Consider the following 19,113-nt stretch of genomic DNA (forward strand, 5'->3'; position numbering starts at 1 on the left):
AATCCCTTGGGCTTGTCTTTGATTTTTATTTCCGGTGTCCTACCAAAAGCATGGGAGGGTTGTATGTCTCTCACTTTAAATCAAAAGCTGGAAATGCATGATTAAGCCTGGAAGGAAGGCATGTTGAAAGCCAAGATAGGCTGAAAGCTTAAGCCTCTTTTGTCAAACAGCCAAGTTGTGAATACAAAGAAAAAATTATTAAAGGAAATTAAAAGTACTACTCCAGTGAACACATGAATAATAAGAAAAACCAAAACAGCCTTATTACTGATAGGGAGGAAGTTTGAATGGTCTGGATAGAAGATCAAACCAGCTACAACATTCCCTTAAACCAAAGCCTAATCCAGAACAAAGCCCTAACTCTCTCTGAAGGCTGAGAAAGGTGAGGAAGCTGAAGAAAAGTTTAAAGCTATCAGTAGTTGGTTCATGAAGTTTAAGGAAAGAAGCCATCTCTGTAACATAAAAGGGCAAGGTGAAGCCACAAGTGCTGATGTAGAAGCTGCAGCAAGTTATCCAGAAGATCTAATGAAGATCGGTGATGAAGGTGGCCAAACTAAACAGCAGATTTTTAATGTAGATGCAACAGCCTTCTAGTGGGAGATGTCATCCAGGACTTTCATAGCCAGAGAGAAATTAATACCTGGTTTCAAAGCTTCAAAGGACAGGCAGATTGTCTTGTGAAGGTCTAATGCAGCTAGTGACTTGAAGTTGAAACCAATGCTAATTTCCCATTTCAAAATCCTAAGGCCCTTAAGAATTATGTTAAATCTACTCTGCCTGTGCTCAAGAAACAACAGAGCCTGGATGACAGCACATCTGTTTACAGTATGATTTACTGAATATTTTAAGCCCACTGTTGAAAATGACGTTCAGAATAATAGATTTCTTTTAAAATATTGCTACTTATTGACAATGCACCTGGTCATCTAAGAGCTCTGATGAGAATGTACAAGATTTATGTTGTCTTCATGCCTGCTAACACAGCATCCATTCTGCAGCCTATGAGTCAAGAAGTAATTTTGATTTTCAAGTCTTATTATTTAAAAAATACATTTTGTGCGACTATAGCTGCCATACAGAGTGATTTCTCTAATGGATCTGGGCAAAATCAATTGAAAACCTTTGGGAAAAAATTCACCATTCTAGATGCCATTAAGAACATTTGTGCTTCATGGGAGGAGGTCAAAATATCAACATTAAGAGGAGTTTGGAAGAAGTTTATTCCAATCCTCATGATTGAGTTTGAGGGGTTCAGGTCTTTAGTGAAGGAAGTGACTGTAGATGTGATGGAAACAGCAAGAGAACTAGAATGAGGAGCCTGAAGATGTGACTGAATTGCTGCAATCTCCTGATAAACCTTGAATGGATGAGTTGTTTTTTTGTTTGAGATGGAGTCTTGCTCTGTTATCCAGGCTGGAGTGCAGTGGGACAATCTCAGCTCACTGCAACCTCCGCCTGCTGGGTTCAAGCAATTCTCCTGTCTTAACCTCCCGAGTAGCTGGAACTGCAGGCATGCACCACCATGCCCGGCTAATTTTTTGTATTTTTGGTAGAGACGGGGTTTCACCATGCTGTCCAGGCTGGTCTCGAACTCCTGACCTTGTGACCCACCTGCCTCAGCCTCCCAAAGTACTGGGATTACAGGCGTGAGCCACGGCACCCTGCCTGAGTTGCTTCTTATGGGTTAGCAAAGAAAGTAATTTCTTGAAATGGAAACTACTCCTAGTGAAGATGCTGAGTATTGTTGACAACAAAGGATTTTGAATATTACATAAACTTTGGTGATAAAACAGCAGCAGGGTTTAAGATGATTGACTCAAATTTTTAAAGAAGTTCTATTGTGATTAAAATGCTATCACACAGCATTGCATGCTAGATAAATCTTTCTTGAAAGGAAGAGGCAAACCTCATTGTTGGCTTATTTTAAGAAATTGCCACAGCTGTCCCAACCTTCAGCAACCACCACCCGAATCAGTCAACAGCCATCAACATTAGGGCAAGACCCTCCACCAGCAAGAAGATTACAATTCACTGAAGACTCATATGATCATTTGTATTTTCTAGCAATAAAGAATTTTTAAATTAAGGTATGTACATTTAAAAAATATGTTTTTGCACACTTAATAGGCTACAGTATTGTATAAACATAACTTTTATACATACTGGGAAACCAAAGAATTCTCAACTTACTTTATTGCAATATTTGCTTTATTGTGGTAGTCTGGAACGGAACTAGCAATATCTCCATGGTATACCTCTAATGAGCAGATTTAACCTAAGCTGAGAAAATATTTCCACTGACGTTTGAAATTTAAGTACGTGTTAGTCAGGTAAAGTAGGGGGAAAAGTATTTCAAGCAGAGGTTAAGGTCCCTGTGTTAAGGCTGTGAGGCCCAAGGGAAAAGAGCTTTCCCTTTAAAAGGACTGAAAGAAAGCACGTGTGGTTTAAGCATAGTTAGGGAGGAAACAGGCCTGAATGGGAGGGATTCCTGGAGTGGGATATAGAGGTAGGCAGGCAGACTATGGAACATTAGGGATTTATGGACTCAAAATTTATATTCTCTGACACCAAATTAGGAAAAAAAGAGGTCTCTATTTTTGGCCAAGTTGTGTTTTGTGTTTGTTTTTAAACAGCTTTATTGAGGTATAATTGTTTATTACAAGGTGTTTAAGTAGGCCGGGCCTGGTGGCTCATACCTGTAGTCCCAGCACTTTGGGAGGCCAAGGCAGGCGGACCACCTGAGGTCAGTAGTTTGAGACCAACCTGGCCAACATGGTGAAAACCCATCTCTACTAAAAATACAAAATTTAGCTGGGCATGGTGGCAGGCACCTGTAATCCCAGCGACTCAGGAGGCTGAGGCAGGAGAATTGCTTGAATCTGGAAGGGGGAGGTTGCAGTGAGCCAAGATCATGCCACTGCATTCCAGCCTGGGCGACAGAGCAAGACTCTATCTCAAAACAAAACAAAATGACACAAAAAAACAAGGTGTTTAAGCAAACGTGGCAGCACCACAGGATGGGGGCAACCTAAACCTCTAATTTACCTCCATTTTAAAAAGGCTGATATGCAAATCGATATCTTACATGAAGTGTAAATAAAGGCCTCCTTAGATGATCACATTTTCATTGACCTGTAACATCAGTTTGTATTATATAATGCTAACTTAAGTCCTTTTCCACCCCCACCTTTTACCTTCCAATGTCTAAGAACCTCCTATATAGAAATCCTGTCTACTACAGAGTTTTGTGATGCTATTTGTACATTAGAAAGATTCTTGGAACTGCGAAGTGGAGAAAGGATTATAGGATGCAAGGGTTGATATGGATAGCCCAGTAGAAGGCTTTTGAAAAAGCAACAGTAGAGATCATGGCAGCTTGGACGCAGGACCTGGGCAGTGAAGATGACGAGCACAGCTCCAAGAAATATGTAGGAGACTGACTCTATATTTGGTGATGGTTGAACTTTGGGGCTAAGGGAGGGGTAGGAGTCATAGGCAATGCCAGGGTTTCTGGTTGGGACAAGTGGATAGGTGGCAGTGCTACTGATGAGGGGGATGTTAAAAGGAAGAGAAAATTTAGTGATAGCATGATTTAAATTTTGTTAGTTCACGTGGTGGAAATGGTAAATTAGTAAAGGTCTGCAATCAGGAGATAGAAACAAATCTGGAGGTCACTGGCTGATAGCTGCTAACTGAAGCTACAGGAGAGGATGACATAGTCCAAGACTCTTGTGACACCAGAAAATGTTTAGGACTGAACTTTGAAGAACACTAGTATGTACAGATTAGGTAAAGGAAGAGAAGCCCACAAAAGCATTGATGAGGAACAGCATAAAGATAGAAAGCAAGTTAACTGTGTCCTAAATGCCTAGAGGTTTATTCTTTTTCTTTTTTGAGACAGAGTCGCACTCTGTCACCCAGGCTAGAGTGCAGTGGTGCAATCTCGGCTCACTGCAAGCTCCGCCTCCCAGGTTCACGCCATTCTCCTGCCCCAGCTTCCTGAGTAGCTGGGACTACAGGTGCCCCCCACCACGCCTGGCTAATTTTTTGCATTTTTAGTAGAGACGGGGTTTCACCGTGTTAGCCAGGATGGTCTCGATCTCCTGACCTCATGATCCGCCTGCCTCGGCCTTCGGTCCCCCAAAGTGCTGGGATTACAGGTGTGAGCCACCATGCCCGGCCTGAGGTTTTCAATTTTAGTGTCACTTAACAGTGTCACATGTTGCCATAGGATAAGCTAAGAATGAAGTCTCTCCAGAACTTGGTGACATAGAGGTCATTGGTGACTCTAGTGAGGGCCACTGTATATACTGGGGGCAGGAGCCATAGTGGGTTTTAAGCGCAAATAGGAGGCAAGGACATGGAAAACATGGGAAGACACTTGAGAAGTCCGACTGTGAAGCAGAGATAGGACTGTGGTTGGAGAGAAATATGAGAAGCAGATTTCTTCTGATGAGAATGGCGTGTTCAACAATCCATGGAAAGAGCGAATGGAGAAAGAGAGGAAAAATACAGACCAAGTAACAACAGACTCCATGAGAGAACGAGAGGAGATAGGATTCCAACACATGTTGAATAACTGGCCTTTAATAAGAGGAGGGATTCTTCCTGTACAGGAAGAGGAGGGATGAAGTGAATGCAGATGCATTTGTGTACATGGGTATCACGTTTTTTTTGTTTTTTTTCCCTGCGAAGTAATTAGTTATGGGGTGAAAGGGCCTTTAGAGTGAAAAGGGTTTGAAATAGTTACAGAAGGATTGAAGAGAAGCACATTAAGATTGTTGGCAGTACTGACAGCCTAACTCAATGTGCTGAACATGAATTTACAGTGATAAAAACCTACCAGAAACATGACCTCCAGCTGCAAGGATGCAGAAGTAGTGTTGGGTTCATCCAGGGCTGGTATTTTGCCAGGCTGACACAATACAGCAGCAGCATACGTGAGCTTAAATTATTTACATCTGCTGAAGTCTAGTCCGCCAAACATCACCAGGCTCAAGCCTGTCTTCTGACAAAATCATTTATTGATTTGCAAGCAAGGGAACCAGAAGCAGCAAAGATGGTGCATTCCACAAAAGGGCAGGGGGTGCCATCTTTGGTAAGGTTTGGGTTCCCAATGTAGGGTTCTGAGCAAGCTATAAGGGAAAGGAGACCAGTTCTGGGTTGGATGCTATTTTTGTAGCAAGATTAGATGTGAGAATTAACTAGGGTGCTGCAATGAGGTGAGGGCAAGTTTAGCAACTGGATATCCCCAGTAGTAGATGGGTTATAGCAAAGTAAGTCTAAGGGTGTCATAGCCAACAACAAAGCAGTGGTCACATAAGGAGGGAGTCATGATGGTATTTTATAGCTGCTGCAGGACCCAACAATTTCATGTTAACTTTGCAGCTGCCTTTATCTGCCTGTCCCCCTGACAGTCAGTGGTGGAGCTTTTTTTTCAGTTTAAGCCACTTTTTGAGTCCTAGAGTTTACTTTCATACCAAACATCCTCCTCTCATTAAATGTGAATGATTTTTCCCCCTAAAGTACAACTTAATCCACATGCATCTGTCCTCCCTAAAGATTTAATAAAGTACCTAATTATAGAATTAAGCTTGCTTTTTGTCAAGACCCAGCCTAGAGTGAACCTCAAGTTTCTTAGACCATCCCCCAATCACCAAACCAAAGCCCAAATCCTATCACAGGTTCTTTCTAACACACTCTTAGTGATGCACCCCACAACTCCCACAAGGTGTATGTTCTTCACTGCAACAATAAGCTCAGGCTGGGCGAGGTGGCTCACACCTGTAATCCCAGCACTTTGGGAGGTCCAGATGGGCAAATCATCTGAGGTTGGCAGCTTGAGGCCAACCTGGCCAACCTAATTTTGTAAAAATACAAAATTAGCTGGGCATGGTAGTGCATGCCTGTAATCCCAGCTACTTGAGAGGCTGAGGCAGAATTGCTTGAACCCGGTAGGTGGAGGTTGAGGTGAGCTGAGATCACGCCACTGCACTCCAGCCTGGGCAACAAGAACAATACTCTGCCTCAAAAAACAAAAAAAAGCAAACAAAACCAAAACCCAATAAGCTCAACATGTTCAGGTACAGGTGTGTTCCTGGTAGTCTACGGCTGGAGAGCATTAACAACATAAAGACAGAGGGTCAGAGTTGATGACATGACTTCTAGGTTAAGACCAATATTTGCGTTTTGTTGCCAGACACAAGATTATATTTACTAGCAGCTCTGTGTCCTTGCTCATTGGAAAATGATCTTTCCTCAAGACTTACTGACATGTTTCTATTTAAGGCATGACAATTCTAAAGGCCAACAATTGTGGACAGGGGCAACTCTTCCTTTCATTATGTACTGTTGTAGTCAATTATGCAAAGTCTGGTAAACCAAAGACCACCAGGTTCAAGCCATCAGTTTTAAAATATGGCCACATGCTCCTTGATGGCCTCCTATCTGATATGGTTTTAGTGAGTCCCTTAGGACCAAGAGAATATAATGGAACTAATGCCGTATAACTTCCAAATGCAGCTGCTTTCTGGGTCTTTTGAAATGGCCCTTCAGAATCCAGGCAACACGCTGTTAGAAGTCCAAGCTACATGGACAAGTGTATACAATTCTGGTCAACCATTCCAATCTAGTCTTGGCTTTAAGTCATCTCAGTACCATGAATCCAGATGATTATAGCTCTCAGATGTTCAAATTACCCTCAGCCCTTAGTTTTCCTTGCCTAGGCCTCAGACATCATAGAATAGAGAAAAGCCATCCCCATTGTACTCTCTCCAAGTTCCTGAACCATATAAGTCCACGAGCATAATAAAATGATTGTTTTAAATGCTAGGTTTCTGTGCTTTTTAAAAAATTAAGCGTGAGTAATACCGGGAACAGATACTGATTTTGTTGGTAGCTACTGTGAGTAGAGCAAATACTGGATGGTTACTCACAGAGCAGCTGCTAGAAGTTTCAAGTATATGCAGTTAGCATTCCTTGTCCCTGGTCTAAGGTACCACCCCTTCTCTTCACGTCCTCTCCCTCCAATATTATAGTCAGTGCTATCTTTAGAGAACTGCAGATTATGTTAATAGCTGCCATGTTACAGGAGCCATTTTGAAAAAAATATTTATTACTACAACTTCTGAAAACCACAATTACATACATATTTCCTTTACAGAAGGAATTTTAAAGTTTTAATGTCTTATATTTGCTAGTTTTTCAAGGTAGACTTGTTAATGAATTCTTATTCAGAGAATGAATAAAGTATCTTCTGATTTGATTTCAAACCATTAAGTAAATTCATTATGTCATATAAACAAGTTCAACAGCAAATTATTTAAAATTCCAGATACTACTTCAAAAATTTAGAGGAAACAGAACTATTTAAGCTTTATTTTCAAAGTCTAATTTTAATTCAGACTGAACAAACAAGCAGAAAAGTGAGAAAGCTAACTGTATTAGCAGACACAGATGTACCAAATGTAAAACAGTGGGTTATTAACAGAACTATTTACATGCATATTTACAAGCAATCCTTTTGTACATAGTTTTATTTTTAGTTAGCTGGAAAAAGATCTGACATTAGGTAAAAATATTATTTATTAGGGCTGAGGTGGTACCACATTATAGTAAAAGTATTAGAAAAGTGACCCTCAAGGTGTATCAATTATAAAGCAGATGAAAACTTGAATGACAAATATCTAGTAAAATTCTCTAGTAAAAAAGTCGATGCAACCCATGCTACAAAATAAAAGTGAGAAAGCCATATAAATAAAGCAGAATGATGTTCTAGGCTTTAAAGTAATGAATTTGGTCAGTTGAGAAAACAAAACAAAACAAAACAAAACAATTCTAGAATTGGAATAAATCTTCAGTGAAGTCTTGGTTGTTTAGTTGGGAGTTCACCAAGTTAGGGTTTTTTCCCCCCGCCGCCCCACGACATTTAAAAAGCCCCTGGTATCAAATAGCATCTGCATATGTAAGTCAGTTGTTGATACATTCCAAGACTTTAGTGCTAAAGAATTTCAAGATTATGATTCATATTGGAAATTCAATTCATTGGGACACTAAACATAAAAACTAAAATGAAAGCCATAATACTCCTACCTAAAAAAGGATGCTACATTTTTGCAGTAATATGTATTTCCAGACGAAGACTTTTTCTCCTCAAGAAAAGTAGAATTTAAAGGATAAGCATCTAACCAACTAGCAAAATTTTCAACATTTCATTTATTTCAAAATCGATTTTATTGCAGCCAAAACAGTAGAATTAACTGTACATAATAAACTATTTTATATATATACACATTTTAAGTTATAGGGAATAAAGTTTATTTTGGCAGATAGTGTTAAACAAAATTAAAGTTGCATACATTAGTAACATAACTCAACATCCTTAATTTGGTATAGGTGTTACACATTTTCTTGCTCTCCTGTGTTCTGCTAAATCACCATACCTAAACTGCTTTATAAAACTGATATGCTGAAATTTAACTTTACTGTTTTCGCTTACGCTCTGATTCCAAACAAAACTTTTCATAAGCTTCTTCTATCTCTGGGTCCATCTCATCATCAATATCATCCAAGTATCTGTAAAAGCAAAGATGATTCATAAGAGTGTAAGGTTTTTCCAATTCAGAAAATAAGATGCTAAATCATGAAAAAAAAATGTAATACAATTTTCCTAGACTGAGTTATAATAGAACACAAGCCTAACTTTAGAATTACATTAATGGCAGTCTTCGGACAACCAAATGCTTAATTTGATAGGTAAAAATTTACAGATTCTGAGTCCCTTGTATCTGAAATTACAGTAAAGCATATATATACTTTTAGACATAAGTTAAATTCTGTAACTTGAAAGTTAATCAAAGGCTTGACATATAAACTTGGGGCTCAAGATTGATATTAATAAATTTACCTTACCAATAAACAATTAGAATATAACTATTAATAGAACATAATTTCAAATATGCCATTCACCTCTAGTGATGCACTAATATTTTATGTCTACTTAATAACAGAAAGTGCTATTCCTGCTATGATTTCTGCTGGGTTATTCCCATGATGACAATTTAGTCACATTCCCGTTTATTTGGAATCAGATTTTCATAGGGAGCTACTTTTGAGATCATCTATTCCAGATTTTTTTTCAACTATTAGGTAGTTTAAAATGGTGGAAAGCAAGGTTTCCCATAGTTAATTATGGGGGGAAAGATTTAAAGTGTACAATTAAAGATTTAATCTACACATTCTTACTGAATGTTCATAGCCATCTTAAAAAGATATGCATTATGATCATCTTCATTTTGGAGATGGAAAATAGAGAGACTCTGGAAGGTTAAATGAACAATGTAAAATTTTAAGTGTGTGGCGGGCCCAGAATTTGACTCCAGGTCTTACCCCCTTTTCTACGCTTTTCCTCCACAACATGATTCTATCTACACCTTCCCCACCCCTCCAATAATCCAATCCCTTCCACCTACAAGCATGAAAAAACAGTCTTGCCAATCCTACCAACTGCTAATGAGTTCTTTTCTGTTTCTTCCCCATTTCTAATACAGGGCAATGTGTTTAAATAACCATGAGCTCATTAGGGCAAGAGAATATGATGCTACCAAACAAACTTAAGAGGATAACCTAAAGTTCAATGCCAAGAACAACTTTATCTTCCAGCAGTATACCCAGGTAGACGGAACTTTCCTAGTTATGCCTGGGTCCTTAAATCCCTGTATTTTTTTGTTTTCTATTAAACTAGGATATAGAAGTATGGCAACAATTGTATTTCTAGATCTCAAACTGACCCATAATTAAAATATCACTAGAATAAAAGTGGTTCACTTTTTAAAAAAATCTACAACACAGGAGATGAGATATAAAAAAAAAAAATAATAAGTTCAAGATATAATTTATTCCCTCCCATCTCCTACTTAGGAAGAAAAGAAACTAAGTAGCTTGTCCAAATATACACAAGTTGTTAACGGAATTGGGACTAAACCTCACAAGTTCCTGGTCCTTCTAAAAGAAAATATAGTGCAATCTGATGGTAATTGAGTAATATGTTAAAGGGATCTTTAATTACAAAGAGTGGCAGGTGAAGAAATAGATATAAAAACAGTCCTATAATTAACATCTTATCAGTTCAAACATTTTTACATAGTAATCTGTTTTCTGTACTCTTATCCTTTAATAGCTAAGATTTGAGCCATCTACTGTGTGCCAGAAGGCTAAGTATTTATGTATTCTCATGTAGTTTTCCAAAAAAAAAAAAAAAAAAAGACTCAAGGACAGGTACTACTAATTCTTATTTTATAGATGGAGAAGCAGACACAGAAGTTGCCCACGATCTTACAGTACGTTTTAGAACTTCTTAAAGTCTAGATACAATAGAATCTATTTTAAAAAAATAATTATTCTTAGGCATACTATATTTTAATGGTTATTTTCCTCAACTATACATTTTTCAGAACTAGTCTGTGAGTTAATAAAATTTTCTGAAAATTTTTAACACATAACCACTACCACATAGCACTATCAAATCAAAATATCAAAATGCCTTTTTTTTTTTTTTTTTTTGAGACAGAGTCTAGCTCTGTCTCCCAAGCTGGAGTGTGCAGTGGCAAGATCTCAGCTCACTGCAACCTCTGCCTCCCAAGTTCGAGCAATTCTCGTGCCTCAGCCTCCTGAGTAGCTGTGATTCTGTGATCCTGGCTAATTTTTGTATTTTTAGTAGAGACAGGGTTTCGCCATGTTGGCCAGGCTGGTCTTGAACTGGCCTCAAGTGATCTGCCCTCCTCAGCCTCCCAAAGTGTTGCGATTACAGGCGTGAGCGACTGCGCCTGGCCCCAGACACCATTCTTTCATGAGCTACTTTGTCTAATCTCCACCTACAAATCAGACATGGAAATTTCACGAAGTTAGTAAGTAAAGAAAACTTACGGATCACCAGCCCCAGATAAATCTGTTCCATTTTCTTCATAATCTGGAAAAAAGTCCTCTCTTTCAAGTAATTCTTGATATTTCTCTTGGTAATCTGTAAGACAACATAGGAGAAAAACTAAATGCTGAAAAAATATCACATGAAATGACCAATCACCCCTAAATGTTTTTAAATATTATGACTTTTGCCCCCCTGCATGCTCAGAAATCTTAAAGTAATTACATAAAGTACTATAAATATAAGTTGGAAATCAAAGCCATTGTAGGTGATGTACATTCATGGCCAATGTGTACTGTTTACATTCTCTACTGCTGCTTTCCATCAGACAGAATAATGGTTATATAACTGTTGGGGAAGAACAGTTCTTCCATACTCCTGTTTTTCCTTTCATTGGAAAGATATTAATCAAATATTACTGGTTTCCAGCTCCCCCTGAACTCCTCCACAAGGAAGTAAAGAAAGCTATCTGGTAAAGTAAGCAGGTAACAGCAAATGGTCTCTGTTGCTCAGATGAGGTTAACCTACCAAAAGTTTTGACAATGGGTGATTTTCCTTCCCTTTCTTCCCAGAGAGATGGGGAAGGCAGCTACCTGGTAAATGTTTCAGCTCTGCCAACTTTCCCTTCATTGGATCTTCCAAAGTAATACCGGTGATATCACAGCTATCTGCCAATTGTCTTAGGAAGAGTTACTGGGTACCTTTTAAGGAAAGTATTTCTTTATGAAGTCCTAACCTCTGAATAAAAAAAAATGAATCCGTATATATTAAGACTAGTTATCTTATAATTAGTTTCTTATGAACAGAATCCAATGGAAATTTTGCAATTATATTAGACTGTGTAAAAGCCATGTTTTTCCAAGACTGTGTCAGTCTGTATAAAACTCTAACTCCAGCTTCAAGGGCTAGGGACATGCTGATACATGTCAATTTTGACAATTTAGAGACAGTTTTAACAATAAAACCTTCCTGCTACAAATGCTTCAGGTACTAGATAAGACATTCTTTTAAATGTATAGATGAGTTCACAGAAAAGAAAAACCAAGTCATCAGGTCACAAATGAAGAAGGAACTGAAAGCCATACATAAACTGCAGCTGCTGCAGCTGGGAGGCTGACAGGTGATGTTGGTCTCAGTAACTAAGGGGCTTGGATTTTAAAACCCACAGAAAGTCAGAAAGCAAGGTCTTGGGCCCCATGTGAAACAGGAAGATGAAATCCATGCTCCATGCCCACCTCACCTGCACAAACTTGGGGCCCTCAAAAGGCTAGTATCTTAAACAAAAGGAGAATCAGGAAAAAACCCCAAAAATATCTCAGTGGCGTTTTATATAAGCGAGACAGCAGGAAAGCTTGGTCGTCTCTGCCTGGGTTTGGAGTAGGGACAGAGCACTTTGTAGAAACTGGTTCCCCAGAGAATTTTTAACAATGGGCCTGCACCTCAAATTCCTACTACCTACATAAAGAACCCCTATGACAAGAAAATAAAAAATTTGTCCAAGTCAGTGATACCTACTCTGTGGCTCCTGGCAGAAGCAAATGTAAAACCATTTTGGATAGAGGTTCCTATAATCCAAGTCATAGTGTTTTTCATGAGGGAAAAAAAAAAAAAAAAAGACAAAGCACTGAAGCATTCAATCAGGGTCATATTAATATGAAACTTCAAATGGTTTAAGAAAAAAAAAATGTCTGGACAAGGTCAGGAATTCAAGACCGGCCTGACCAACATGGTGAAACCCTGTCTCTACTAAAAAAAAAAAAAATACAAAATTAGCCGGGTGTGGTGGTGCACACCTGGAATCCCAGCTACTCGGGAGGCTGAGGCAGGAGAATTGCTTGAACCCAGGAGGTGGAGGTTGCAGTGAGCCGAGGTCATGTCACTACACCTCAGCCTGGGTAACAGAGTGAGACTCCGTCTCTAAAAAACAAAAGAAAAAAAGAAAAAAAGAGTGTGTGGAAAGAGCACAAATGATAAAGCAAATAACTGTTAACAAAAAGTACACCTGGGTAAAAGGTATTCCTTGTACAATTTTACTTTTATAACTTTTCTGTAAGTTTGAAATCATTTCCAACTAAAAGTTTAAGAAAGACAGTTAAGGCAAAAATTTTATGTGTGATGATCAGAAATAACAAGGGTTATAATTAAGATGATAAAACAAAAATATATAACAGAAGTAAGCATGTTTAGAATGAGAAAAATTAACTTGAAACTGAGAAAAGGTCAAGATTATTTGAACAAAATGCAGAAACAAAATTCAGCTTGATTTTTATGTAAAACTAAGATTTCATTTACTTTCATGAAGTACAGGAGATTTAAAAACCCTTAAGAAAAAGAAACAGATTTATTGGCTGTCTATATTACTTCTTTTCCTTGAAAAGAAACTGAAAAACCAAACTGAATTTCTGTAAATCAAACAGTACTAGAAACAAACAGGTTAGACAAAAACAATCAAAATAAATCAAGGTAATTTGTAAGAATAAGAGGAAAGATTTGTCTTACTAGACATAGCAAGATTCACAGTAAGGTAAAAATAATTAAGTGTAGTATTGGCATAGAAAGAGATTAACAGAAAAAAAGATTCACACAAACACAGGAATAAGACACACAATTTTATAGAAGAGTTACATGGTATACAACAACGGGGGCTTATTATAACTAGGAAAGGAAGGATGGCTTAATACCTATTGTTGAGACAACAGGCAATGGAAAAGATACTTAATTCCTATGATATCCTCCTATATAAAAATTGCACTGGTAGATTAAAGACCTAAATATAAAAAGCAACAATGATTTTTTAGAAGCAAATAGAAGTGGTAAGGAAACTTTCTTAAACCACAGAAAGTAGAAACAAGACTGAAATTTTGTTTACATTAAAACTCAAAGGTTCTACATGACAAGACATTACAAACAAAATGCAAAGACAGCCAAATACTAAGAGAAAGAAGGTAACCGAAACCCTCAGCTAAGAATCACTTTTTTCTAGACTACACAAGTAATTACAAAGCAGTAAGACAAATGATCCAACAGAAATATGAGCAAAGAGTATAAGCAGGCAATTCTCAAAGAAAGAAATCAAAAAGGTCAACAGGAACAAGAAAACTTCAATATAACTTGTCAGGAAAATAAAGTGTCAGCAAGATAGAATTTCATACAATCTGATGGATAAAAATTAAGTTTAATAAAAAGTATTGCCAAAGATGAGGGGCAGGAACCCTCATGTGCTGCTGATGGGAATGTTAAGTGGCATAATCATGCTGGAAAACAATTTAGTAACATTTAGTGAAGTTTAAGATGCCCATAATGTATAACTTAATTCTACTCCCTTGCCCTAAAGAAACTTCTTTGTGCTAGAGACACAGGACAGTCAATGCTTAGAATCCAGAGGAAACAAATGAAAAAATTCCAACCATAAGCTGGTTGCAGTTTGTACCAAATGGGAAAAATTTCTCTTCCTCACTCTACAGTCCCATCTATTACAATTAAGGCAATCTTTCTATAAATGATCCTCTTCTGGAAGAGGAAATGTGCAGAGATTTCGATTTTAATTAATTCTCACACACCAAGTATTAATGAAATGTGTAATTCTTCGTGTCGACAAGTATTAACCCATATTAATATATGTCCCTGACTATGTGGTGAACTAGAACCGTCTTTCCCCTCCATCTAATCACCTGAAAATTTAAGATTATAAAAAAATGTTAGAGGAAATATAAAATTAAAATAGTTGCATTTAATTGAGAATCCTTCCCATCCTCTGTTGTTAGGTGACAAGACATTATATGTGGAATCAGACTTTCATTTGAAATGGTTCAAGTGGTCACTATGAAGAGCATTCTATATTAGACAAACCATTACACCGGTATTTTGGAATGATGTGAAGACATCAAAAAGTTATAATTTTGTGCTGGTGAGGATGTGGTTTTCTGTAAATTTACTACTTTACCACACAACTGGGAGGAGGGAATGACTGTGAGACAACATACCTGGATCAGCTGCAGTGAAAGGAACACCATCAGATGTATAAAATGTTGGTTCGTTCTAGGATGAATCAAAGTGATAAAAATATGTAATCATTTCAGAATAGATTTTTATAAGTACAATAATGAAGCATGGCTGATGTCACTCATCTGCACCTGATAATGCAAGAACAAGCAAAAGAACCTAACTTCCTAGTAGCCATTTTCATTTCACTGAGAAAGTCTATGGTTTTCAGATTTCCATTCTATTATCTCAATTTCTTGTGGTTCTAACGGTGCTGCCTATTGTCTTTCAGTGAACTGTTTTGTTGCCTGGGCTGCAGGGCAATGGCATGATTTCAGCTCACCACCACCTCTGCCTCCCGGCTTCAAGCAATTCTCCTGCCTCAGCTTCCTGAATAGCTGGGATTACAGGCGTGTGCGCCACCACGCCCAGCTAATTTTGTATTTTTAGTAGAGACAGGGTTTCTCCATGTTGGTCAGGCTGGTCTCGAACTCCTGACCTCAGGTGATCTGCCTGCCTCGGCCTCCCAAAGTGCTGGGATTATAGGTGTGAGCCACCACGCCTGGCCAACCATTTTTATTTTATTTTTCTTTACTACAACATGCAAAGTAAAAGTCTGAGATGCAGGTCCTTGGTTATGAATTCTCTGGAAAAGCTGCTTCCTGGCATCCCTGTGCTCAAGTCCAAGCCTTGTCAATCTCTCTTGCCACTGGATAGATCTTTCTCTAGTCCACCCTTTCACTGGAGAATTCTGGGTCTCTTCTCTTTTTTACCCAGTCTGATGGTTGCCATGTCACTCAAAGCCAGTGAAGACAGTTATTAGGCACTGAATTCTGAGAACAGCTTTATGTAGATCTTCTAATTTCCAAAACTGAATTCAAGCAATAAGCAAAACTTAAAATACAAACAGTGGCATACCATAAAGTAGTTAGGATCATTTTCTGGTGTTGCTTCTCTATATGTTGAAGTTGCATGGACTCTACCCCAGTTACTTGACCGGAGTTCTACAAGCTTCAAGAGCATCTGTTTCACATCTCTGTAGAAAAAAGTTGAAAATGAGTTAGTGTATCCACCATAAGGGCTGTCAGACCCTAAAATATCTCAAATTCCTAAAACTTTATTTTCTTAATTTAACATGTACATCTGAGGCCTTGACTTTCTAGACATTTCCTATATGACATAAATTCATTTAAAAAAACAGCCTTGAATTATGTTCCATGTAACCATAACTATATGGACCTTAAAGGCAGTGGCTATCCTTCAAACAACATTTTTATGTCTCCTACTCTACTTACAGTAGTACTTTTATTTGTTGGACAGTTAATATCTGGATTTTGTTTTTCATTTAATTCATATTTTAACATAAGAAAATTAGCTTTTTCAATTTCTGAGCAAAAATGTCTGACACATGTCTATCACAAAAATGTCTAGTGAGCAGAAGCTATAGGTAAAATATTATTCCTTTAAAGAAAGTATTTTTGCATATCCATTAGCCATCAACTACCCTGCTGAAGTACAGCAAATTAAAAAACAATCTCCAAAGAAAAAGCAAGACATTGAGATGTACTGGCTATTTACATTACTTCTTTTCCTACCTACTGCAGTTTGCATCTAGGACAACATTTTCAATTCTCTGAATAATTTCTTCCATATCCATCTTTCCTTTTTCCTTCCAAGCATCTTCCAAAACTGATCCTGTCAACTAAAAAAGCAGGGGTCAGTAAAATAAGAAATTCCATAGCGTATTACAGAAATTCTAAAAAGATATCAGTAACAGTTCAAGCATTCCCTAAACAAGATGAATTTAGCGAGTTTAATATTCCTAATTCTTCTCTATCATCTAATAGTCAGTGATTTCTATGCCCTCTGTATTTCTCTTCACTGAGAGAAACTAAAAAATAAATGATAGCAGAACTTTAATCATGGGTTTTATGTCAACGACTTTTATATTCCCTGTATGACTAAGATAGGCTATTAGATTTTAATGAACATATCACTTTTTTGAAATATACAACATGCAACATAGAAGCTTTGAATTAAAAAAAAACACACAAACACGCATTTCATCAGGAAATAAATGAGTTAAGAATTTAAACAGGTAATCTATAGAAAGTAATAAGCAAATGGCTAATAAACATGAAGAAATGCTTAGAATCATCTATGACAAAACAAAAACCAAGATTGACTATATCCATCACTATAAGGATGTAGAAAGAGATGTACTCATTCTGCTGATGGGGCTATACTCTGGTTCAGCATTTGGAAGGCAAATTAGCCATTACTTGTCGTAAAGTACATATGCTCATCGACTCACCAAATCTGTGTTTAAGAATTTAACCTACAAAAGTATCTGCACATATAAAGACAAGAGGAAATATTACAAGCAATGTTGTAGTGGCTAAACTGAAAATAATCCAAATATTCATCAATAAACATTGATAAATGTTATGGAATGAATAAACAATGCATATGCATACGACAGAATACTAGGAAGTTATTCAATAAGAGATACCTCTTTTATTGTGTGTGCCATGGAAAAATTTAAGATGTTTCATTAGGTGGCAAAAACAAAAAAAAGCCAAAACAGAGTAAGATCTTATTTAATAAGAGCACATATACAGAGATAAGAAGGGAAGAAGACAGAATTTGCAAATGGAAATGGTGTAAAGGACTTCCATTTTTCACTTCTGAACTTGCTTCACATATTACATAGTAAGTATATCTTGCTTTTCCAAAATAATTGGGAAAAAGTAAAATGTCAATATTTACCTTAAAGTAATAACTTAATCTTAAATTCATTTGAATACTATACAGACTTCCCTTCCTCTAAATCATAATAGGTAAATTAGTTAAATAATTAAAAAAAAAAAACCTACCTTCAATAATTTTACTGCACAAATTAAATTGTCATCCATAGGATTAGAAAAGAGGGCATTCAGCAATTCTCGAAGACCAACCTGAAGAATATCTGCTCTTGTAACCTGTCCATTTGTTCCCTTGATCTTTTGGGACCAAAAAAAAAAAAAAAAAAAGAGAAAAAAACAAAAGGAATGATGCCAAAATATAATACAGATACATAAATGAACAAGGCGTTGGCAAAATAAGTGTTTTAGCTAAATGACAAAAGTCATCGGAATACACTCTGATATCTTCACAGACTTAGAATTACTTTATATGTAACTAAGACCTCTAATAAAACTGGTAAGCTATGGGTAAAATTTAATATCCATTTATCACAGAGTCAGCATAATTTAAGGCCACTTTGATGTTACTGCTTCATAAAGCTTTCTCTAGTTTGTTCAACTACCACTTTTTTTGAACACACAGCATTTTATTCTGCTTTTAAAATATTTTAAAATATTCTGTTTTGCATCAGAGTGGTATATGTATCTTGTATCACTGGGTAGAAGAATTTTAGGTGCAGGAACTAAACCTTATCTTTACATCCCCCATAGACCTAGCATCATTATCTCCATATAGAAAATGCTCAGCAGTATTCTTATTTTAGACTGCTGTTCATATTTTGGCTTAAACAAAAATTAGACTGAAAAAGAACATGGCATAAGATTTTCAAAAAACTAAGTCCACCTGTGATAAAAAGGCATAGTAAGGCTCTGGACTGGACATAGACCTTTTAGATACAATGACTGAGATGCACATTTGATAGATTCACATTGTCTTATGATGTTTCTGATATTATGGCATTTATGATCTTAGGTTCTCAAATCAGAGTATAAAGGTATAAGCTTATATCTGAGATTCACTAATTTAAAAAATCAAGCAGAGGCTGGGCGTGGTGGCTCATGCCTGTAATCCCAGCACTCCGGGAGGCTGAGGCGGGCAGCACCTGAGGTCAGGAGTTTGAGACCAGCCTGGCCAACATGGTGAAATCCCAACTCTACTAAAAATATAAATATCAGCCAGGCGTGGTGTTACGTGCCTGTAATCCCAGCTGCTCAGAAGGCTGAAGCAGGAGAACCACTTGAACCTGGGAGGTGGAGGTTGTAGTGAGCCGAGATCACGTCACTGCACTCCAGCCTGGGCAACAGAGCGAGACTCTGTCCCCGCCAAAAAAAAAAAAAAAAAAAAAAAAAAATTCAAGCAAATCCATTACACAGTAATAATGCTGTGCTGAATGCAGCACTTCTATTGCCTACTAACAAGCATATACTTAAGTATACCACTCAAATTTATAAATACGTTTAGCTGTA

The 19,113-nt window shown here is 37.3% G+C and overlaps 1 protein-coding gene across 4 annotated transcripts in view; it reads right to left on the reverse strand.

The window, feature by feature from the left end:
- Positions 1-7,348: 7,348 nt before the first annotated feature.
- Positions 7,349-19,113, reverse strand: part of PAIP1 (poly(A) binding protein interacting protein 1) — a 31,074-nt gene continuing 19,309 nt past the window's right edge. For all 4 annotated transcript variants that reach the window (XM_045393691.2, XM_005556847.4, XM_005556846.4 and 1 more), the window contains exons 6-11: positions 17,779-17,904; positions 16,498-16,604; positions 15,821-15,938; positions 14,905-14,959; positions 10,924-11,017; positions 7,349-8,574 (exon numbers count right to left, since the gene is read on the reverse strand). In XM_045393691.2, coding sequence (XP_045249626.1) covers positions 8,481-8,574; positions 10,924-11,017; positions 14,905-14,959; positions 15,821-15,938; positions 16,498-16,604; positions 17,779-17,904 — 594 coding nt within the window. In that variant the 3' untranslated portion in view covers positions 7,349-8,480. The remainder of the gene's footprint in view (positions 8,575-10,923; positions 11,018-14,904; positions 14,960-15,820; positions 15,939-16,497; positions 16,605-17,778; positions 17,905-19,113) is intronic.

This window comes from Macaca fascicularis, chromosome 6 (genome assembly GCF_037993035.2).
Source record: "Macaca fascicularis isolate 582-1 chromosome 6, T2T-MFA8v1.1".
Lineage (NCBI taxonomy): Eukaryota > Metazoa > Chordata > Mammalia > Primates > Cercopithecidae > Macaca > Macaca fascicularis.